Source organism: Saccopteryx bilineata, chromosome 4 (assembly GCF_036850765.1).
Source record: "Saccopteryx bilineata isolate mSacBil1 chromosome 4, mSacBil1_pri_phased_curated, whole genome shotgun sequence".
Lineage (NCBI taxonomy): Eukaryota > Metazoa > Chordata > Mammalia > Chiroptera > Emballonuridae > Saccopteryx > Saccopteryx bilineata.
Genome location: NC_089493.1, coordinates 50382157 through 50405742, shown reverse-complemented (window position 1 = coordinate 50405742; position 23586 = coordinate 50382157). Strand labels below are relative to the sequence as shown.

At 48.7% G+C, this 23586-nt stretch overlaps 1 protein-coding gene across 1 annotated transcript in view; it reads left to right on the top strand.

The window, feature by feature from the left end:
* NOX5 (NADPH oxidase 5) overlaps positions 1-23586 on the top strand; it is a 38350-nt gene that overhangs the window by 4912 nt on the left and 9852 nt on the right. The window contains exons 2-13 of the mRNA XM_066276926.1: positions 693-816; positions 3212-3362; positions 8384-8594; positions 9996-10236; positions 11648-11801; positions 12027-12205; positions 13299-13481; positions 15007-15139; positions 18291-18419; positions 22212-22270; positions 22630-22754; positions 23055-23139. Of these exons, the coding sequence (XP_066133023.1) occupies positions 693-816; positions 3212-3362; positions 8384-8594; positions 9996-10236; positions 11648-11801; positions 12027-12205; positions 13299-13481; positions 15007-15139; positions 18291-18419; positions 22212-22270; positions 22630-22754; positions 23055-23139 (1774 nt within the window). The remainder of the gene's footprint in view (positions 1-692; positions 817-3211; positions 3363-8383; positions 8595-9995; positions 10237-11647; positions 11802-12026; positions 12206-13298; positions 13482-15006; positions 15140-18290; positions 18420-22211; positions 22271-22629; positions 22755-23054; positions 23140-23586) is intronic.

The following is a 23586-nucleotide window of genomic DNA, read 5'->3' as shown; positions in this document are numbered from 1 at the left end:
GGTTTTCTGGGACCTGGTGTCCTCATTTCATCACTAACCTCTGCTCAGATCACTGGATAGCTAGCTCATCTGTGAGAGTTTCAGACAGCTGATGCCTTTGGGATATTGTAAAATACTCCCTGGACCTGGAGAGTCAAGACCTGGGGTCTGAGTCCTGGCGTGGCTTGTACTAGATGTGTGGAGGCTCTGAGGCATGATGAGAAAACACTGGCCTTGGACTTGAGCTCTATCTCTAACCAGTTGAATAACTCAACTGCCCTGAGCCTCTTTCTTCCCTATAAAATATCATGGTCCACTAGATTGTCACAGAGACCAAACTAAGTAGTATTTGGGAAGTATTTGGAAAACAGTCCAGGTTCGTGTTACTGCGAGTGAGAAAGGCATTGTCATCACATTGAAAGCACACAGGTGCGTGCCTTCCTTACGCCCACAGTCTGGGCTTCATCTCACGAGGCCCATCCCATTCCAGAACCTAAAGAGACACAAGCGTGAGTCAGCTGATGCTAGATGGAAGGAGAATACAGGGTCTCAAAGACGTAAAGCACACCTGGACAGCAGCTCCTCTCCACGCTGAAGTTGATTCAACCCTAATGGGAGGCCTTTGGCCCTAGTTAGAGGAACACAGGTGTCCTGGGACCACTGTAAGCCCTAGGCCATCCCAACCTCATAACTCTGTCTTCTTTGTCTCTCAGCACCATGAGTGCCAAGGAAGATGCCAAGTGGCTTCAGTGGGTGACACACCAGTTTGAGACCATTGCGGGAGAAGACCGGGAGATCGACCTGCAAGAATTCAAAACAGCACTGAAAGTGAAAGAGGCAAGTGTCCCGTCTAGGAGCAGGGATGCTGCATTGACAGAGGAAGAGCGGTCTGGTTCCCAGAACATGGTGCCTCACAAGAAGGGAAAGGTCCCTTCCGCTTCCTCTGGCCTCCGGGCTTGAGGCCCCACTTAAGCAGAATTGGAGGGTGTTCCTGTCTTTGTTACTGAGGCCCTACCATCCCTCTTGGTAGCCATGCCTCATGCAATCTTCGCAACAACACATGAAGTTAGAAATCAGTAGCTTGTCAAATCTTAAGAAATATTATTGATTTGACCTCACAATTCCCACTAGCCTCATTGGTGGAGTTGGCGTTATCATGTGAGCTTCCTTCCAGGAAGTGAGCTTTTGTACTGCCACACTAGTTCCAGTCTACTCTCAGTTTTGTGGGTCCTCTGCCCGTGCCCATAACAGCCTGCATACCTGACAAACAGTGGTGACGTTAGCAGAGACACAGCAGGAAATGCAAATGCCAACTTCTCCCCAGGTGTCCCGTGGGCTGGCATCTGGCGGTGGTCTATGTCCTTGATAAGGCTGAGCCAGTGAGCAGCTGAATGCCCACTTTGGGGTCAGACAGCCCCACACTTGCTGGTACCTGGGATACTACAAAGAACTCTAATGTTCTGCCTCCTCCACTGTGATTGTGAGGGGGAAAAAAGACCTAATACTTGACAATCTATCACCATCATAACAGGAGGTTGTAAAATGTTTTAAGATAAAGGCCATTCAGGATAGTGGAGAGTGATAAAGGCATTTCTCAATAGATCCTTGGGGAAAAGAGTAAAGCCAAGGCAGGCTTAATGTGCACAGCTGACTTCAAACTTCATGTGAACTCATGGTTTCTTTAGGTCAGAAACAAAAGCCCTGCAGGCTTCTCTCCCTGCCTTGAGAAAAGCATCCAGATCACCACATAGCTGGGACACTGAGCCAGCCTGTCTTCTGAATATTGGTCTTTCCAGCCTGACCAGGTGGTGGCACAATGGATAGAGCATCAGACTGGGATGCAGAGGACCCAGGTTCAAAACCCCAAGGTCGCCGGCTTGAGCGTGGGCTCATCCAGGTTGAGCGCGGGCTCAGCTGCTTGAGCACGGCTCAGCAGCATGAGTGCAGGGTCACTGGCTTGAGTGTGGAATCATAAACATAACCCCATCATTGCTGGCTTGAGCCCAAAGGTCACTGGCTTGAGTCCAAGGTCACTGGAGCAAGGAGTCACTCACTCTGCTGTAGCCCCCTGGTCAAGGCACATATGAGAAAGCCATCAATGAACAGCTAAGGTGCTGCAACAAAGAATTGATACTTCTCATTTCTCTCCCTTCCTGCCTGTCTGTCCCTGTCTGCCCCTCTCTCTGTCTCTTTCTCTTTCACTTAAAAAAAAATATTTATTGGTCTTTCTAGTGCCTTACACCAGGCGTGGCAAACAGGGGCTATGCAGGACATGATTACTGAATGAATGAATGAAGTGAAGTGACACTTAAAAATAAGCCTTGCCCTGGCCGGTTGGCTCAGCGGTAGAGCGTTGGCCTGGTGTGCGGGGGACCCGGGTTCGATTCCCGGCCAGGGCACATAGGAGAAGCGCCCATTTGCTTCTCCACCTCCCACCCCCTCCTTCCTCTCTGTCTCTCTCTTCCCCTCCCGCAGCCAAGGCTCCACTGGAGCAGAGATGGCCCGGACGCTGGGGATGGTTCCTTGGCCTCTGCCCCAGGCACTAGAGTGGCTCTGGTCGCAACAGAGCGACGCCCCAGAGGGGCAGAGCATCGCCCTCTGGTGGGCAGAGCGTCGCCCCTGGTGGGCGTGCTGGATGGATCCCGGTCGGGCGCATGCGGGAGTCTGTCTATCTCTCCCCGTTTCCAGCTTCAGAAAAAAATAAATAAATAAAAAATAAGCCTTAAGTGTAGGCTGTAGGAAGCCTAAACAAGTAAAGGAGAAGATGAGTGACATCTACTCTGTAAGGCCTTTCTGGGTTCACTTATCCCCTGGTCACCCCAAAGAGGATGGAAAGTACCTGGGAGAGCCTGCAGGAGGACCCGTCGTCTAACCCTTTCTCAGTGCTGAGTAAGGGGCCACTGGATGTCTGGCTGCAAGGCTAGTGGAGGTGCTGGCATGTAGGGACAGACAGCCTATACAAATGACCAGGTCCAGGAGCCAGAAGGGGGCCCAAGCCCCAGACACAAGTCCATCCTCACTGTGGGACTCTAAACAGTTCTCCTACCGGACCCCAAACTTGTTCTTAGCAGGTTGAATAGACACTGCACCCTGTTGTGGCATCATGGGACCTAAAACCCACCACCCCGATCATATGCATGCGTACACACACACACACACACACACTGAATGAATTCAAAGCCCAGGCCCTGTGACCACGTTTGTGCTTGTCTCTGCCCTTCTATGGCCACAGTCTTTCTTTGCTGAGCGGTTCTTCACGCTGTTTGACTCGGATGGAAGCGGCACCATCACCCTCCAGGAGCTGCAGGAGGCACTGACCCTGCTCATCCATGGCAATCCCCTGGACAAACTCAAATTCCTCTTCCAGGTGTATGACGTCGATGGTAAGGGCTCTTTGTAGCGGAAGGGGGTACTCCATGGGCAAGGACAAAGGGAATCAGCCCATCTCAGGGCTGTGCCCAGCACAGGGCTGTTTCCTCCAGGTGAGGCTGATGGTTCTCCCTCTGTGTGTCCCCCTGCCCTCATCTTTCTGTCTGGTCCCTACCCCCCTTTTGTGGTGAGTGGGGGAGAAGGGGTGACACCGTTGCCCAGGAGACAAATACCCTTGATTCAACTCAACAGAAACCAGAGCTTTCCTTTGTCTCTTTCTATGTTGGAAAAACAAAATATTTTTGTTGCTTTTTCCTTATAACAATAATAATACAAGCCCACTGTAAACATTTTACACAATACGAAATGGTTTAAAGAAGAAAGCAAAAATGACCGATAATATTTTCTATACTGTCTTCTAACTGATCACACACACATTTTTCAAACAAAACAGGATTATACCAAGCTGCCTTTTATCACCAAAGAATGTGAACATTTGTTCATGTAAGACTATAACACTTTATATCATTTTTACTACAGTCAATACACATAACATCAAATTTACCCCTTTAACCATTTTAAGTGCACAGTTCAGCAGAATTAAATAGTTTTACATTGTTGTGCAACCATCGCCACCATCCATCTCCAGAACCTTTAATTTTCCAAACCGAAACTCTGTACCCATTAAACTCTCATTCTCCCCTCCTGTAGTCCCTGGTAACCATATTCTACCTTCTGTCTGTAAAAAGTTGACTATTCTAGGTATCTCATATAAGTGGAATCACATAATATTTGCCCTGATTATTTCACTTAGCATAATGTCTTCAAGGTTTATCCATGTAGTACTAGGTGACAAGATTTCATTTTTAAAAAAGACTGAATAATATTCTATTGTACATGCATACCACATTTTGTTTATTCATTCATCCATCAATGGATGCTTGGGTTGTTTTTATCTCTCAAGTATTATGAATAATGCTGCAGGGAACATGGGTATACAAATATCTCTCTGAGACTAATTGCAATTCTTTTGGCATATACCCAGAGGAGGAATTGCTTGGATCATATGAAAATGGTTTTAGAACCATACTCTTTTCCGTAGCAGTTACACCATTTGACATTCCCACCAGCAAGGCACACGGTTCTAATAGCCATCCTAGCAGGTATGAAGTGGTAATTAAATGTACCTGTAGCATCATTTGAGTGGCTATGTCATATTACACTGTACATATATGGTCCTATGTTCCATATAGCACAGCCTAGTAGTTAAAATCTCTGACTGTGAGGCAAGACTACTTAAGTTTAGATCTCAGTTCTACCAGCTACTAATCATGTAACCTTGGGGAAGTTACTACACTTCTCTGTGCCTCAATTTCTTCACCTATCACATGAGAATAGTGATTCTCATAGTACGTAGTCATAAGGTTGATGTAAGCCAGGGGTTCCCAAACTTTTTACACAAGGGGCCAGTTCACTGTCCCTCAGACTGTTGGAGGGCCGGACTATAAAAAAAACTATGAACAAATCCCTATGCACACTGCACATATCTTATTTTAAAGTAAAAAAACAAAACGGGAACAAATACAATATTTTTTTTTAATAAATTTTTATTAATGATAATGGGATGACATTAATAAATCAGGGTACATATATTCAAAGAAAACATGTCTAGGTTATTTTGTCATCAAATTATGTTGCAAACCCCTCGCCCAAAGTCAGATTGTCCTCCGTCACCCTCTATCTAGTTCTCTGTGCCCCTCCCCCTCCCCCTAACTCTCTCCCTCCCTCCCTCCCATGTCCTCCCTCCCCCCCCCACCCTTGGTAACCACCACACTCTTGTCCATGTCTCTTAGTCTCATTTTTATGTTCCACCAATGTATGGAATCATGTATTTCTTGTTTTTTTCTGATTTGCTTATTTCACTCCTTATAATGTTATCAAGATCCCACCATTTTGCTGTAAATGATCTGATGTCATCATTTCTTATGGCTGAGTAGTATTCCATAGTGTATATGTGCCACATCTTCTTTATCCAGTCTTCTATTGAAGGGCTTTTTGGTTGTTTCCATGTCTCGGCCACTGTGAACAGTGCTGCAATGAACATGGGGCTACATGTGTCTTCACGTATCAATGTTTCTGAGGTTTTGGGGTATATACCCAGTAGAGGGATTGCTGGGTCATAAGGTAGTTCTATTTGCAGTTTTTTGAGGAACCACCATACTTTCCTCCATAATGGTTGTACTACTTTACAGTCCCACCAACAGTGAATGAGGGTTCCTTTTTCTCCACAGCCTCTCCAACATTTGCTATTACCCGTCTTGTTGATAATAGCTAATCTAACAGGAGTGAGGTGGTATCTCATTGTAGTTTTGATTTGCATTTCTCTAATAACTAATGAAGCTGAGCATCTTTTCATATATCTGTTGGCCATTTGTATCTCTTCCTGGGAGAAGTGTCTGTTCATGTCCTCTTCCCATTTTTTTATTGGATTGTTTGTTTGTTTGTTGTTGAGTTTTATGAGTTCTTTGTAAATTTTGGATATTAGGCCCTTATCTGAGCTGTCGTTTGAAAACAAATACAATATTTAAAATAAAGAACAAGTAAATTTAAATCAACAAACTGACCAGTATTTCAATGGGAACTATGCTCCCTCACTGACCACCAATGAAAGAGGTGCCCCTTCCAGAAGTGCGGCGGGGTCCAGATAAATGGCCTCAGGGGGCCGCATGCGGCCCGCGGGCCGTAGTTTGGGGACCCCTGATGTAAGCATTAAATTACTTAACTTATCTAAACTCAGAGCAGTACCTAGCACAGGATACACCTTTTATTGGTGTCAGCTATCATTTTTTTTATTATTTACTCAAACCCTATTACCAAAATAGAGAACTTCATTGTTCCCCCTTCTTTTGGGCGGGGGGGGGCATTATAAATGACACTGCATTGAACATCCTGATTTTTAGCTCTTTGGTGACTTTGTAGCTTAATGGGTCTCTGAAGGCTTAGAATCTTCAGGGCAAAGGGGAACTGAAATGGGAAAGAGGCATCCAGTGAGACTGAAATGATCGGTGAGGCCAGACTGTGCAGGCCCAGAGGCCGAGGTTTGGAGTCTCAGTACGATGAGCAATGGGGAGCCATCAACAAATGTTGAGCAGGGGCGTCACAGGGTTGGATTTCCATCCTGAAAAGCTCAACCGGCCTGTAGACCTGCTGCTGGGCAAGGCCCTCTGGCCTGTGGGGTTTCTCTAGCTCCCATTCCCACCTGACTCAATCTAGCAGACCTCATCCCTGGAACCCATTCTCCAAGCTGACCCACCGGCCCACTCCATGGACAGCTGACCATGCTGCTTCCTGGGCTTCTTCCTCAGACTCCACTCCAGTCTTCATGGGACCTTCTTCATTGACTGTTTTCTGACCACCAACCATTGTCACACCTGGGGTTTCTGACAACCTCAGACAGAGATGTTGGCCTGTAACAGGGGGAAGCAACACACTCACCTCCTCTTACAGACAGTAGGGAGGAAGACAGGGCAGGGCAGGTGTAAGGAGATTTGTAGTTTTACAGCAAGAACTAGAAGGTATTCCTTTCCAATGGTTCCAGTTTTCACTGAGAGCAGGGAAGGACTGATTGGATGGACTTGGAGGTGAGAAGTGGTCCTGGCAGACAGTGGGAGAGTGACCTTACCAGAGAGGCAAGAGAAGACTGCTGGGCAAGTTGCAGGCCTTGCTGTGACCAGGGATCAAATAATTCCTGCCCTCTCAGGTGATTTTCCTCAGCAATATTCACCTAGCTGCAGGAAAGGAGAAAACAAGTGCTTGAATTCACCCAGGGATGGGCTCTTTTTAGGGTCCATGGAGTAGAAAGACAGAGGAACACGAACGAAGAATGTGTGCACAAGAATAATTGTGAAGGAGGACTCTGGATTTGCAAACAGCCATGGAGAGAGTAGAGCTGGATGGGTGACAGGATGTAAAGGGGGTTAGGGGAGGGACTGGTGCTCTGGATGTGGTCTGAAACCTGTTGCATGGTGGCTCTTGACTAGGAAAGCTGAGGACAGGAGGTGTGGCCGGAGAGTGATGTGTTAGACTCTGCTCTGTAACGTGATTACAGACTTTGGCTTTGGCCCAAATGGCTATCACAAAGCCGATAAGACTTTCCATTTATATGCAACTACCTTCTTTTAGATTCTGCGTTAAGTGCTTTATAATTAATGATCCCTCATCCTTGAAGATAATTAATTCTGAAAGGGAAGATTTATCATCCCCATTTTCAGGATGAGCAAAATAATGTTTACTATGGTAAAGAACTTACAGCTCACCCTCACACAGGTAGCAAGGGGCAGAAGCATGTTGCTACATGAGTTTCGATATCCAAAGCAGCCCAAGAAATCACTAATCAAGGGTCCTGCTGTTTTTGAAGAATGAAAACATATTTTTTTAAAAACCCTCAAATCTTGTCTCAGCTGACAGTTTTGGCTTCCTTTTCACTTACTTTTGTGAAAGTGGCATTACTTTTATCCACTTATGTTCAGATAAGGCCACATGCTGCTATGGCCTCTTGGGACAACATGGATGAGCGAAGCCTACTACAATTTGGGGAAATCAGGGAACTATCCCCTCAGCATCACCCCATATACAATTTGCCTCTGGAAAATTGAGACTCTAGGCACATAGCTCCTTACAGATTAAGCAAACAAGTATATCTTCCAAACAGTTGGTCTTGGATGTTGAGTGGTACTTAAAGAGGAGGCTGCAGGTTCCGCAGGAAGGCATGCACAAAGCAAAAGACTCTCCATACTTGGGAAGGGGTTTACCTCTGCTGAGCTTGGCGGTAGGAAGCCGTGGAGAGTTTGTGAGCAGAGGATGATGCATGTTCTTTGTGGCCTATACACAGACAGTTGGTTGGCAGGAAGATAGAGGTGGGCGAACAGAAAAAGTTCACCACTTTATGCAATGATAGAGTAGGGCAGAGGGGTCTGCGGGTACAGAGTGGGTCCGGGAGGAGGCCCCCACTTGACTTCATCCGCTCTTGGGAAAGGCAACGGCTCCATCGACGCGGACGAGCTGCGCACCGTGCTGCAGTCGTGCCTGCGCGAGAGCGCCATCTCGCTGCCGGATGAGAAGCTGGACCAGCTGACTCTGGCCCTGTTTGAGTCGGCGGACAAGGACTGCAGCGGCGATATCACCTTCGAGGAGCTCCGAGATGAGCTGCAACGCTTCCCCGAAGTCATGGAGAACCTGACTATCAGGTACGGACCTGCCTCCGGCATAGGCAATGCATGTGTCGGGTTTAGACTTAAGGTGCGAAGGGTCTGAACTCGACCCGCTCCGCCGGGTCCCGCCGCGCCCCGCTCCGCCCCGCCCCGCCTCAAGAGAGTTCACCACGCCCAGCTTAGCCCAGCCCAGCTCAGCCCTAGTCCGGCCCCACACCGGCCGAACCCATTTTAGCCCAATCTTGCCCACTTTTTCGCAGGGGATAGGTGTAGTCATGCCTCCATTTTCTATAGTGTCTCTTCAGAATCAACTCACAAATTTAAGCACCTACTGTGAGCTGAGCATTTTACATCACTGGTATATTTGTAAAAAGAAATTAAAGTTTTAAAAGGGATTAAAGTTACAAAAGGAAATTGAAGTTATTTCACCCGAAGTAACATCCCTAGGATCATACAAGTACTGCAATTAGCAAAGGCTGTCATTGAACTCCATTAAGCTGCTGCTACGTACTAGGCACTGTTCTGAATAATAGCAGTGCCTTGCTGGGATTGCATTCCAGACCTAGAGATGCATAATTTCTACCAATAAACAAATACATGCCCTGGCCGATTGGCTCAGTGGTAGAGCCTCAGCTCAGCTGTGGAAGTCCTGAGTTCGATTCCTGGTCAGGGCACACAAGAAGTGACCATTTGTTTCTCCACCCCTCTCCCTCCCCCTTCCTCTCTTCTCCTCCTGCAGCCATGGCTCAAATGGTTCGAGCAAGCCACCCCCCCCCCAGGATGGCACTATGGCCTGCTTTAGGTGCTAAAAATAGCTCGCTTGCCAAGCAACAGAGCAGTGGCCCCAGATGGGCAGAGCATTACCCTGTAGGGGCCTTGCTGGGTGGATCCTAGTCAGGATGCATGTAGGAATCTCTTTCTCTGCCTCCCTGCCTCTTAATAATAATAATAATAATAAATAGAGAAGTACCAATATAATGAGTTGTGGAGAAATAATATAAATAGAGTGTTACAGACCCAAATTTGTCCCAAGCTCTCAAGAGTGCCAGTTTTGTAGTTCATTCACTGCATATCTCAGATTCTTCTATCCTTTTTGATTGCTGTTGTTGGGGGGAGGGGGTGTTGTTTGTTTGTTTGTTTTTTATTGGGAAGTAAAGAGAGGTAATAAAAATAATCACAGATGTGGCATCACACAGACTGAAGTTCCATTGCAGCTCTACCCAGCTGTGTGGCTGTAAGCAAGTCGGTTGTCCTTTCTGTTTCCTACTGTGAAAGGAAACTGGCCTGCTTGCCACAAGGCTCCAGACAGTTGGTGGTCTGCAATAAGAGTAGGGTCTCTAGGTTCATATTCTGGTGGTCCCCATCACAAGCCATGTGGATTCCTCCCCTCCCCAGCCCACCCCAACACGCCCTCTTAGTGGAGCCCTTCTCTCGCAGTGCTGCCCACTGGCTGAAGCCCCCCACCGTCCAGCGGCACCTGCGTCCACACCGTCCTCGCCTACTGACCTCTGCCTTCTGGCACAATCACCGCAGCCAGCTCCTCTGCCTGGCCACCTACACAGGCCTCCACGTGCTGCTCTTCGCGCTGGCAGCTAGTGCACACAGGGCCCTCGGCATCAGCGTCATGGTGGCCAAGGGCTGTGGCCAATGCCTCAACTTCGACTGCAGCTTCATCGCGGTATGGATCCGAGGGCACAATGCAGGGAGGTGGGCAGGGGGATCAATGAAGTCTCCTCACAGACAAAACAGCCCACATGTGGACACCTGAAGTGCCAGGGCAGGATGGCACCTTAGAAATCGGTACTAATACTCAGTGGTAGAGTCTGGGGCCTAGAGAGGGGCAGTGATTTGTGCATAGTCACACAGCACATAAATAACATAGCTGGCATTTTTGTGCACTTTACTGTGATCCAATCAGGGTGCTAAGCACTTTCCATTTGATCTTCACAACAAAACTATGGTGGATCTGGAGGAGGTGGGGCTGGCTCTTGAGCAAGGCTCCAACCAGAGAGAACCCTTCAAGAGTCCTTGGATGCCAGACTAAGGTGTAATGTCAACGTGATTGATCCTCTGAGCCAGGGAATGAGGCCACCAAGCATTTTTGCACACTCTTACAGTTAAAATAAAACAAAAGACCCTTTCAAGAACCCAATATACGCTCATTTAGTTATATGTATGCCCCAATATCATCAGCCAATCGACTTATGGCACAAGATACATATAAGGCAAGGTTACATTTTAATATACTGCTCACAAAAATTAGGGGATATTTTATAGCTTCATATTCATTTTGAAATATCCCCTTATTTTGTAAGCAGTGTGTAGTCAGGGATATACATCTCCAGTTTAAACACTCTTCTTGATAATATCAGCTTTGTATTAGAGTGGTTGGTATTTTAACCTCATAACTGGCTACAGAGAGTTCAGCCTGGGGAGTGGGAGACACATAACTTGTTTTCTTGGTACCTGGCCATTGTATTATCATCACTATTTTCAATCTTCACTTTCTTTGCAGTGAACTCTTTTTAAGCTCCTGTCACTTCTGTGAGGGAATAGTTATCTTAATTAAGTTAAAACTGGACAATGTAATCTGCAAATCCACGTATCTGGGCACAAACAGTTACAGTAAAAACAAATGAGCAAGTAAGGGAGCCCTCATCAAAAGCCTCTTGGAAAGCTAAGTCTTCCCCCAGGACACCTTGAGAACCATAGGTGACATAAGCTTATCTGACATACAGACTAAATGAGAGCACCATGTCAATGCAGGTATTAAATGTTAGTAAAAACATATGTGCTTCTCATGTGTTTAGTTCGATAAAAGTAACACCAACGGGCATTCTGTAACATTTTCTCTTCCCACCCCCATTCTGGAGATCCTACTCTGGAGACCCCAGCTGCGGGCTCAGAAGAGCAGCAAAGGCTTCTTCTGCTCTTCTGAGGAAGGAAGCGGGGTGGGGGTGCGGTGGGGGTCAGGGGGCCCCTTCCGGAAGCCCAGCCAGCTCAGAGGGAGGCAGGGAGACAACTGCTGGGGAGGGAGGACAGGGCAGAGACAGAGCCAGGGGGGGCTCTTTGTCCCTTTGCCCTGCCAGGTGCTGATGCTCAGGCGCTGCCTCACATGGCTTCGGGCCACGTGGCTGGCCCAGGTCCTGCCACTGGACCAGAACGTCCAGTTCCACCAGCTTATGGGCTACGTGGTGGTCGGGCTCTCCCTCATGCACACAGTGGCCCACGTTGTGAACTTTGGTGAGTGGCCTTGGGCTGGAGGGATGGTGGGACATGAGCCTTTCACAGACCATTCACTTAAGCAGTGCCCGTGTGTGCCGCCTGCCCAGTGAGTGGAAAAGTGGTGCCCTCGATTAACCAGCCCTCCGGACAAAAGTCCCTGCTGGCACGGGTATCTGACACAGAGGGGCGGGGACCACAAAGGGAAGGCGGAGTGGGAAGAGCTTGTCTTGTGCTTATCTCCAGCGCTCCAGGCTCAGTCTAAGTCCAGCTCCTTCCAGTTTTGGGAACTGCTGCTGACCACAAGGCCTGGTATTGGCTGGATCCATGGCCTGGCTTCCCCAACCGGCGTGGCTCTCCTGCTGCTGCTGCTCCTCCTGTTTGCCTGCTCCAGCTCTTGCGTCCGCAGGAGTGGCCACTTTGAGGTGCCCAGTGCTTACCCCTTTGACTCTCCCAAGATGGGCTCCCACCTTCATTTCGTGTTATGTCCCTCTAACTTACCCCAGAGCCCAGGAAGGTCCCAGGCTAGTATGCATACTGTGTGCATGCCATTTGGCTTCTGTCACTGGGTTGTAGTTCACGTCTGCCGAGGGCAAATGCTTTGCTCTGGAGGAGTCTGCCTTTTCTCTGGCTCATCCCCTTGCTCCATGTGTTTATACTGGGCTCAAGACGGCACAGGGAGGGGAAGGGACACAGGCCCCCAGGATTCTAATCCCCACGTGACTATTTACAGATCACTCAGCTTCCTTGTCTGTAAAATAGAGCTATAATTCTCTACCTTTGAAGTTATATTAGGAATTAAATGAGATAATATAGGTGCAACCAGTAACTACCTACCTGGAGAATAGGTAGGTGCTCCAAAAATGTTAATTTCATCTTTGCTTCCGTCTCTCTGACCTCCTTAAGACACGGGAGGTCACAGAAAATTTAGTTTGGAGACCCTGGCTGTCCCCTGGACTGATCTGGTCACATCAGAAATAGACAGGGCACCTACTCTGGGTCAGCGACAATCCTTTGAAGTAGGAATCAACATCCTCATTTAACCAATGAGAAGTCTAAAGCTCAGAAAAATAATTTACTAGGCCGAAGTCCCAAGCTAGTAGCGGAGCACATATTAAAACTCCGTCTCAGCTCTTTTTTTTGTCCATTCCCAGAAAACCATTACTGTCTTTCCTTTCTTTCCCTTCTTTCCCCTGAGAAAGGGTCAGTGTGACAGACATCAGTGCTGATGAGCCCTTTGGGGGTGTTCCACTCTGCCCAGGGAATCCTGGAATGTTTCAGATGTCTGCCTGTTGGCACCAGGAATCTTCCCTTATGGGCTCCCTGGGCCAAACCCCCAGGGCAAAGAAGCAAGGAAGCTTCCCAGCCCCAGCCTTTTACCCAGCCTGGTCCCCAGGAGAAGGTGTATGTGTATGGCCCAGACTCGGGCACCGTCCTGACTTTGAGGATGGCCATGGGTCCTGGCTCTGTTCTACCCCAAGCCTTGACCTCCTGCAGCTTATGCCCCCACCCCTACAGGTGTTCTACTGGACCCACCTGTCCTACCTCCCCATGTGGATCCTGCTCATCCTGCACGGGCCCAGCTTCTGGAAGTGGCTGCTGGTCCCCGGCATCCTGTTCTTCCTGGAGAAGGCCATCGGGCTGGCAGTGTCCCGCATGGCAGCCCTGAGCATCGTAGAAGTCAACCTCCTTCCCTCCAAGGTGCAAAGAGGGCCTGAGGGGCCATGGGGAGACACGGAGAGCGGTAGGGTGCAGCAGCTGGGGACCCTGTTCGACCCCCCAAGCAAATAGGGAGCCCCAGCACAGTGGAGGGGACAAGCAAAGTGCAGGACTAGTCTAGACCTTCAGGAGTGACATAAGAAAGAGAATGACAGGATAATACTAAAGGCCAGGTCTGCACAGACAATGCTCAGTTAACATATATTAAATGCCCATAAGGTGGGAGGCCCTGTGCCAGGTGACAGAGACACAGAGAAGGCTCAGGTACTGCCTCGCTCTCCACAGGTCCACGGGCTAGTAGCAAATTGGCCCTTTCATTATAGTGCAGGGCTGTGTTGGTAAGAGAAGAAGAGTCTCAGGAGGTATCAGACACTTTGTCTTTGAAAAGTCAGAGCAAACTTCAGAATGAGGGAGGAGATGTTATATCAGAGTTTTGAGAGATGAGTAGGAGTTTGTTGGATAGATAAGACAGGGAAGGGTATTCCTGGAGGGATGGGCAAGACCTGGTGGTGAAGGGAGCCTCATTCTGTGGGTCCTGGAAAATTCCTGAGCAGGGCACGGGGAAGGGGGCGGTGGAATTAAGCTGGTTTCTATTCCAGCTAGATTGCTCTAGTTGCTCTGTGTAGGATGACACAGAGGGGACCATCTGGAAAGCTGTTGCACATGTACAGACAAGAGCTCATAAGGGTTTTGACTCTGAACTGGGGCAGGGGCTATGGGATGGGGAAGAGGCATTATCACAGAAAGACTAAAATGGTAACTGGCTGCATATTAGGTTAGAGAGAGAAAAGGAGGCTAGGACATCTCCCAGGTGTCTGGGTGACCGGGGCTATTTATGGAGGAGGGAAGGCAGTTCTGGGAAGGCAGGGCTCTGGACAACTTGCGTGTGAGGACATTGAAGGTAAGTAATGAGGCTGTGGTTTATGTCCAGACTTATTGGTCTCCCAGCTGGTGATCTTGAGCAAGCTATTTAATCTTCTCTGAGCCTCAGTTTTTCATCCAGAAGGTGGAGAAAGTATGATATTTGTCTCAGAGTTACTGTGAGCACTAGAGATAACAACGTAAAGTGCTCCACACCGCTCTGGCACATGGTAAGTGCTCAATAAACTGATGCTATCATCCAGGAGGGCGTTATTATCCCCTGAGAGATAACCATTAGTGGTTGGAATGCTGACCAAAGCTACAGCAGTTCCAAGAAAGAGGCTAGAGCAGTCAGGGAGTACTTCACAGAGGAGGGGGCAACTAAAGAGCACTATTTACACCATAAGAAATAGAAGCAGGCCATGAACCCCACTTCGGACAGCCTGACTCTTCCCTCCTCTGATAGTTGCCCATCCCTGGTTGATAGATGTGCTTCAGGGGTGGTCCCACTCACAGGCACAGAGGGTATCATGTCTGAGCTGGCTTGGTTTATGGCAGAAGGTGGCCCAGCCTCTGCCCTCCTGCTCCAGGGGCCTCAGACAGCTTTGGATCTGCACAAATGATGCTGATGTCCTTCTCTCCACAGGTGACTCATCTCGTCATCAAGAGGCCCCCCCTTTTCAACTACAGGCCTGGCGACTACTTGTATCTGAACATTCCCACCATCGCTCGCTATGAGTGGCACCCCTTCACCATCAGCAGCACTCCGGAGCAGAAAGGTACGCCAAGTCCTCCAACCATTCGGATACTCACCGAGTTCCGTGTGCCAGGCATAGGCTGGGAACCAGGCACGTGGAGGTGAACACCAGATGTGCAGTCAACCTCCAAAAGCTCCCCGGGAAACAAGGAAACAAGTTTCTGAAACATTCAGACACTTGCCGGATGGCATGGTCAGGGCTGAGCCAGCTACCGTGAGGGTCACCGGGGAGGGCCTGACATGACGGAATAAATGTGCGAGGTTTCGCAGACACGCGGCATTTCGGCTGAACTTTGAAAAGTTAATAGTTTTGTAGACAGGGAAGGAGATGGGGAGGAGACAGAGGGAGAAGCATTGGAGAAAGCACAAAAACCTGAAACGGGACGTCTGATGTTGTTAGAGTTAAGGGTGGGAGTGGGGTGGGGAGGAAGGAAGGGAGGGGGAGAATGAGAGGGGGAGGGGGCCGGAGAAAGGGTCAGAAAATGGATGGAAGCAGACAGTTGGCTGGCGAAGCCAACTAGAGCCAGGGTGGGACCAAGGACGACTTTGAATGCAGAGTTGGAAGCAGGGTGGCACAGGCAGTTGGGGCCGTGAAGATCTTAAGCAGAGGAGTAGCCAGCCTGCAGGGCATTTTCAAGGGGGCCGTGACAAGAATCCAGGTTTCCCCACTCCCTGTAGGCATGAGCCCAGGGGAGCCCCGAGGCAGCAGACTCCGCATGCTCTTTGACCCAGCTCTGCAGACTCCCATCTCTCTGCCGGTCCCCAGCACCACAGAACTGCTCAGCTGACCCTCCCTTTGCCAGATGTCCTCTGATCCCCACCCATGTGTATGCCTTCCTTCTAGCCCTGGGCTGTTGTAGGGGCCAGCACCCAGACTCCTGCCCTCCTGGCCAGGCCAGAGATTGGCCGGCCTTCCCACCTCAAGTGGTGTTTCTAACAGGAAGGGCCTTGCATGGCCTGTCACGTTGAGACCCTTGCTTGGCTTCATGAGGGGTAAAGGGGTTCTCTCACCCACCCCATTCAAAGATTTAGTTTCACCTAGGATGCCCAGCAGGACCCAGCTTCCACAGCTCAGGGTGCGACCCAAAGCCAGGACCCAGCAACCACAGCTCAGGGTGCGACCCAAAGCCAGGATCCCCCCCCTCTACACACACACACACACACACACACACACACACACACACACACACGAGACTGCGTACCACCCGCCCTCCAGTGTGTCCTGATTGGTGGCCTGGTTGTACAGTGGGGTAAAGATAGGGATGGGGGTTGGAGAAGGCAGGTTATTTTTTATTTTTGTTCCCTTTTCTGTTTTCTAAAGAAGATAAATGCTGTCAGAAAATTCAGACAAAATGGAAATCTATACAGAAGAAAATTAAAATTCCTAAAATAATTCCATCAAAGAAAATAATTGTCAATCTTTTGGTGAACAGCTTTCCAGCCTACACATCTATGTGGATAATCAGGTTTAGAGATAATTTTACATACATGGGATCACACTGTTCACACTGTTTAGCAGCCGACTTTTTCTCAGTGAATTGTATGTCATGAAAATCTTTGCGTGTCAGTTCTTTCAATTATTTTGGGGGGGCTGCATAGTATTCCAGTGTATAGCTACTACTCTGATTATAATGACTATGTTTATTATATGGATGAGTCATTTATTTGACTGGTTCTTAAAGGGAATCCTTCAGGGTCTCAGCTTGGAGTCTGCCTGTCTCGTGAGCCTCGAATCCCCCACAGTGAGTTGAATGAGTCCTTCTGGGGCCTGGTAAATACTCTGACTTAGTTTACGAAGCTGGTTTACAAAGTCAGGAACAGGACAGAGGTCGGCAGCTGCGGCTGGTTGAATGCAACTGACATTTAGGGAGGCTGCCTACGTGTGAGTCACTGTGTTAGGCACTTCAGGGTGTATTTGTGTAGAGAAGCCATAACCCCCCCACACACACACACACACACATGCACACACACACGCACACACACACTTGCATCCTTTGGAGGAGGAAGCCTGAAAGAGGACCATGGGAGCAGGGCTCTGAGGACCTGAGCTCTAGTCCTGACTTTTCAGTTCATGCCTCACAGAGCTGTGAGAACACGCCACACCATACTGGGCCTCTGTAAATACAGGGTTGAACCAGTTTATTCATGAACTTGGAGAGAGGGAAAAGTGACATCTTTATTTCCACTAACCTCTAACTGAAACTTGGCCTTTTTTTCAATTAGGAATGCAGATAACAACCCACAATAGTGTTAACAATATCTGTGACTTTTTCTGAATGAAAACCATACATTTCTTTCCATCACCTGACAGTTGTGGCCGATATGTCATCTTACTTCATGTAAGGTGCTGTGGGCATGCAGCTCCCTGGGTCTAGCTACTTCATGTGTTGGCAAAGAAGCCCGTGTGTCCCTAAATCACACATTTGGTTTTTAAAAATATTTTGATAACTCTCTCATTATAACAATGAGAGGTTGAGGGTGAAATTAAAATTTCATTTGTAATGCCTATGTATGTCACTGTATGTATTTAAAAGCTACATTTTGAGAAGGAGTCTATCCTTTGCCTTCATAGAACTGCCAAAGCAGCCCATAGTTTAAAATAAAAGAAAGAAGAGAGCGCTTAGGGGCTTCTTTAATGTTGTGGGTTCTCTCTGGTCCCCCTCAACAGAAGGGTGGCCCTCCACACCACCTTTCTTCCAGTCATCCACTCAGCAGAGAACCTTAGTAAGCACCTGCTACATCCCAGGCATTGGGTGCAATAAAAGTCATTGATCCCACCACCAATTGAGCACCTACTATGTGCAGAGCCATTGACAGGCACCTGACTAGCTGTGGGGAGGAGATGATCCCCACCTTGATAAGACCTTGGCCTGATGGAGGAGGAAGACCTCACCCCTAAAGAGCTCCTCATGTGCTCAGAGCAACTCTGATTCCTGTCATGGCAGAAGAGACTGACCCTTATTGTGCAGGCTTAGACTGACTTCATTGAGAAAATTTGCAAGAGAGAGATCAGTTAGCTCTCCATGTCTTGTGACTGTGGCTGCTGATTTGGATCTGAGGAAAGACATTCAGCCCAGGACTTGAGCAGTGTACCCCCATTTCCAATTCCTCAGGTGAGCTGGTCCTGCTTTCCACTGGAGTGCAGCATTGACACCCCCCAATTTTTCATTCAGACACCATCTGGCTACACATCCGGTCAGAAGGCCAATGGACAAACAGGCTCTATGAATCCTTCAAGGCATCAGACCCAGTGGACTGTGACTCCAAGAGACTGTCAAGGAGTTTGAGAATGAGAAGGAGCTATTGGAGGCCTCAGGTAGGGGGCTGTGGGGAAGGATCCGCCATGGAGGCAAACCATAGTGACCAAGTTACCTTCTTCCCAGCTGGTGGGCACCAATCATTGAGCAGCGGTGTGTTTACTGGCTGAGTGGCAGCGTGGGGGCCAATGCAGCTGAGGACTGTGTGGTCCAAAAGCCTCCTCAAAGCTTGAGCTTCCCCAGATTCCCCCCAGTCCATGTCCTTCACTATAAGGTGGGGGACAATGAAAAGAGAAGGGAAATTGATCAGAAAAACTCACCTCTATGTCTCTGCTCCAGCACTTGCTAACCATATGGCCATGGGCTCATCCTTTAACCTTGCTGAGTCTCAGGTTGTTCATTTAGGAATTGGAGGTAATTCCCATCCTTGGCTTCCCTTTCTCGCATGATTCTTATAAGGACCAATGGAATGAATGACTATAAACTATGGTGTAAACTGGGCAACATGGTCCAGGTGAACCATTCATTACCACCATCAACACTATCAGCATCATTACCAGTACTGTTGCCTTTTGAGCCCTGATGAAACCCACAAAACTGACTAGTTCCCTGTGTCTGCAGTGAACACAAGCTCTGGGGGAGGGGGGAGTTGGGAGGAACACATAGGGATCATAGCAGCACCCAAGGAAGTAAGAATAGATGAAGGAGCAGGTTTCTGAACACTTACTAGCCTGTACCGCCAGGCTGGGAGAGAGGTTTACATGCAGAAACCCTGCTGAAGATCAAAAGAAGAGAAGCCCCCAGGCCTGGCCCATCCCTGCCTTGCCCTAGAAGAATTTAAAGTCCAGTGGGAAAACCAGGCGGAATCATGTCTGGTCAGACCAGAGGATGCTTTTAGAGTGGTACCAAGAGCAAAGCTTAGGGAAATGGAGGGTAAGGAGAAACAAGAGAACATTCTCTACTGTTAATCAGGGGAAACTTCCAGAAGAAGGAAACTGACTTTGAAAACCAGGTAAGTCATGAAACACCAAGAATTGTTACGAGTTGTGTTGCCTTGGGACTGTATGCACCTCTGATAAAGAATAAATTGGCATAGTCTTCCTGGAGGGCAGTCTGGCTGTATGTGTCAACATTTAAAATTTTTTATTTATATATTGATTGATTTTTTTTTTAGTGAGAGAGGAAGGGAGGGAGAGAGGGACAGAGACAGGGACATCAATCTGTTCCTGTATGTGCCCTGACCAGGGATCAAACCAGCAACCTCTGTACTTCAGGACAATGCTCTAACAAACTGAGCTATCCAGCCGGGGCAATGTCAGCATTTTAAATATGTATACCCACTGGCCTAGCAATTCCATGTTTAGGGATTTATTCTAAAAAGCTAATTGGACAGTTGCCCAAGAAGTATGTTAACCACCTTGTTCATTCATTTCATTCATTCCTTTAGCAAACATTTATTAAGCACAGTACTTACTTCTTTCTTTCCAAGTACTGTTTTAGATGCTGGAGACATATCAATAAACAAGACAGACACTGCCACTGTTTACGTTCTGAAGAGACAGACAATAAACAAACAAAATCAATAATGTGTCAAGTGATAATAAATGCTATGAAGAAAAATAAATCAGGGTAAAGGATTGAGATGGAAAAGGTGCTATTTTGTATATGGTAGTTGTTAACAATAATGAGGAAATGAGGATAATCAAAATTTCACAGAGGGAGGTAGCTAAATAAGTTGCTGGTCACCCTTATAGTGGAATAGGAGGCCACCTAAAAAAGATATGCACTAGAAAGTGTGGAAACCTAGTCAAGGTGTAATAAGTGGAAAGGCCAGGTTACAGTGTGTGTGTGTGTGTGTGTGTGTGTGTGTGTGTGTGTGTGTGTATGTGTGAGAGAGAGAAAGAGAGAGAGAGAGAGAGGAAGAGAAAGTCTAGAAGGGCAGAGAAAATGTTTAGAGAAGTTATATTGTCTGATTCAAGTACTTTTTTACTTTATTTGTTAATGTTCTGTGATATATGAATCTTTAAAACTAATGTATTAATTTTGTGATATAAATAAAAAGCAATTTCCATTTTAAAACCAAACAGGGTTTGCAACCCCAGCCCAGCTACTCCAAGGCCTTGGCACAGGGAGCAATGGCATCCAACAAGGACGTCACTGTGGAGCTGACATCCTACAGTCACAAGGGTACTCCGTGGCAAGGGGACGAAGGCCTGGTGCATGCAGGGACAAAGGATGGGACTCAGGAACAGCGGGGAGCCTCAGCCAGCAGCCGGGTTCTGGTAAGGCTGGGGTGCCAGTGGTGTGTCTTCCTAAGGATGGCAGGTCCCTGGGACTTGGGAGAGAAGGCCGTAAGGGCAGTCCACGTTCAGGAAGCACCACACTTTGCACGGTGCTTCTGCAACCACTTTCATAACTTTTGCCATATTCACTTCCTACTGGTAATATTTCCTGCCTAACATTTCTCTTTACATCCCAACATTACTTTAAACTTAGTGGTATTTAAGAAGGGCTCTTTCAGTGGCTACCGTTAATGGAAAATGGTGTCCTGTGCCATAGACAGAAGGTAGCTCTAAAAGTTAAAATAATAAGAACCAGTGCAGTTAGACTCTTGCCAGGTGTTTCTGCCCGCCCAGGTTCTGAGCCTGCAGCTGCACTCCGCTGCTCTGCTCACGTTCTCCCTCTCTCTCTCTCCACTCGCTCTCTCTTTGCTCTCTCTCTCATGCTGTTACTCTTTCTCACTTTGTTAAAAGAAAAACAAAAAGGAGGGATTAGCAAGTACTAAAGACACAGAAACCATAATGTGAAGCTTTCTCTTTGCAATCAGAAAGACTAAAAGGAATTGAAAGGTGCAGGCCTCTCACAGAGTACCTCCTAAAGTCACCGGAAGTAGTTCACGTCCAGCACCCCGGGGAACACAGTGATCAGTCTTCCCGGACAAAGAAGTGACGTGGGGGGATGTGAGGAGCTCTGGACAGGTAGCCGGAGACCCAGGCTCTGCCCCAAGCTCTGGAGAACTGGCGAGTCATCGGCACCCTCAAACTCAGCTCCTCTGTGACAGGAGGAATTGGCCTGGGTGACTGTGAAGGTCACTTCTGACTCTGCCTCTGGCACCAGAGAGGGAACTATTACAGGGCCCTGTAGCCTGTTTGGGGGGCTGCTTCCTTCACCTTCCAGACTTTGACCTCAACAGTCCAGTCTGACTGTCTGCCATTGCTCCGGCCCAGAGGAGACAGGCAGACCGACTCCCTGTCCCCAGGTAGCCCCAGCTCCCTGTCCCCAGGTAACCCCAGCTCCCTGTCCCCAGGTAGCCCTGCTCAGGCTGGCCACTGGCTGTTCTGCAGGTTCAGGTGGGCAGAGCTTTGAGGACCAGTCACTTCAGAGGAGCTGGACCCCAGAGGCTGCTCAGGGGTGCGCCAGCTGGGGCGGGGAAGGGGTGTTCTAGGCTGAAGGGAAGCAGTGTTCAAGGCCAGGCATCTGACCTGTCTGGAGACATAGAGGTTATCGGGATGGCTGGAGACAGAGCCGAAGATGTGTCTGGGTGAGTGGTGCCCAGTCCCACCCGGAAGCTGACTTGTACTGGCCACACGAGCTGTGATTGGCAGTATTTACACCAGAAACCAGCAGACCCTAACAGCCAAGAGTTTTGTTGTTGTTGAAGAGTGAATTTTCCAGAACACCGCTGATGCTCTTAATCAGAAGGGCCGCATGCTTTCTGGAATGGTTGGGGCACAAAGAGCAATTTCGTTTTTGTAAAGTTGCTGAGACTGGCAAGGGCTGGGAAGCCTCTGGGAAATGCCAACACGCCCACTCCACTCCCAGAGACCCACAGCTCACTACTGTCCTCACAGGTCTCTGAGATGTTCCCTGAGAACCACCAATTCTGTAACATCAAGGTAAGTGGCTCCAGGAACTCCTGCCCCAACCTGTCTGCAGAGAAGGCTTGCTATGGCTCTGGGTGCCCAAGTCCCTCAAGCCCCCATGGCTGACTTCCAGGTTATCCAGATAATGGAACCAAACCCACCTGTCCCAGTCCCAGGGATGCTGGTTGAACCCCACTCCCATCAACTCTGCAGTCTAATATTCCAGGGCTCTCGTAGACATGCGCTCAGAGCACAGGAGTGGGAGCCGGTTAGGCCTGGGTTCCAGGCTGGGATACGGCTGCCTGCATACAGAGGGGGTCCAGAAGCCTCAGGGGCCAGCTCTGCCCTCACCCACTCACTGCTCTGTTTCCTCTGACCTCTCTGATGCACAGTGCTACATCGATGGCCCTTACGGAACCCCCACCCGCAGGATCTTCGCCTCTGAGCACGCCGTGCTCATCGGGGCAGGCATTGGCATCACCCCCTTTGCTTCCATCCTGCAGAGCATCATGTACAGGTGGGTGGCCAGGCCGTGGCCCCTGCCTGCATCCTGGGGCAGAGTCCCGCGTGAGCCCTCCCCTCTTCTGTCCCCCTTCCTGCCTCCCTTCTCCTTTCCCCTGTCTCCCTCTCCCCTTTTCTCTCTTTCCTCCCCTCCTCCCCCAACCTCTCTTTTTTCAGCTTCATCGCTCTCCTTCCTCCTGAGCATGAAGGTTCTGTCACCCCACCCTCCCTCCCTGTCTCCTGCATTGTTCTCTGAGATCCTGAAAAGTCTCCTACTCGCCCTAAATTCAAAACCCCTGCTCCTGCCTCTCCTAAGGCACCAGAAGAGGAAGCACGTCTGCCCCAGCTGCCAGCACTGCTGGATGGAGGGCATCCAGGACAATGACATGAGGCTCCACAAGGTGAGCATGGCCTCCCCAGGCAGGCCTGGGACCCTCTCCCTGGGACACCCCCTGGGACAGGAGCCCACCCTCCTGTGCAGAGGTGGGGGGGACAGATGACCTCTCCCCTGCTGGGATCCTCTGGTCCCTACATTTTCCCGGTGCCTCCCCCATTTCATCATCCCTTGTCACCTCTGAGAGAGGTTCCGAAGACAGCATCTCATTAAAGACTGAGGAGCCTGAAAGTCAGGCAGCCTGAATTCAGTTATAGCCATGATTCACTAGCCATTCCCTTGTGGTGGTTTTAGAAATGAAAATGTTTGCCTTTGAAAAATTATTATTTTGACTGGGCCACTTCAAAAAATTTCTTAAAAAAAAAAAAATAATGTTTTTCTGGCTGTCCTATTCTTAGGATCTCAGAACACTGCTTACTGTAACAGTAGATCATTACAGAAAATCCTGACCTGG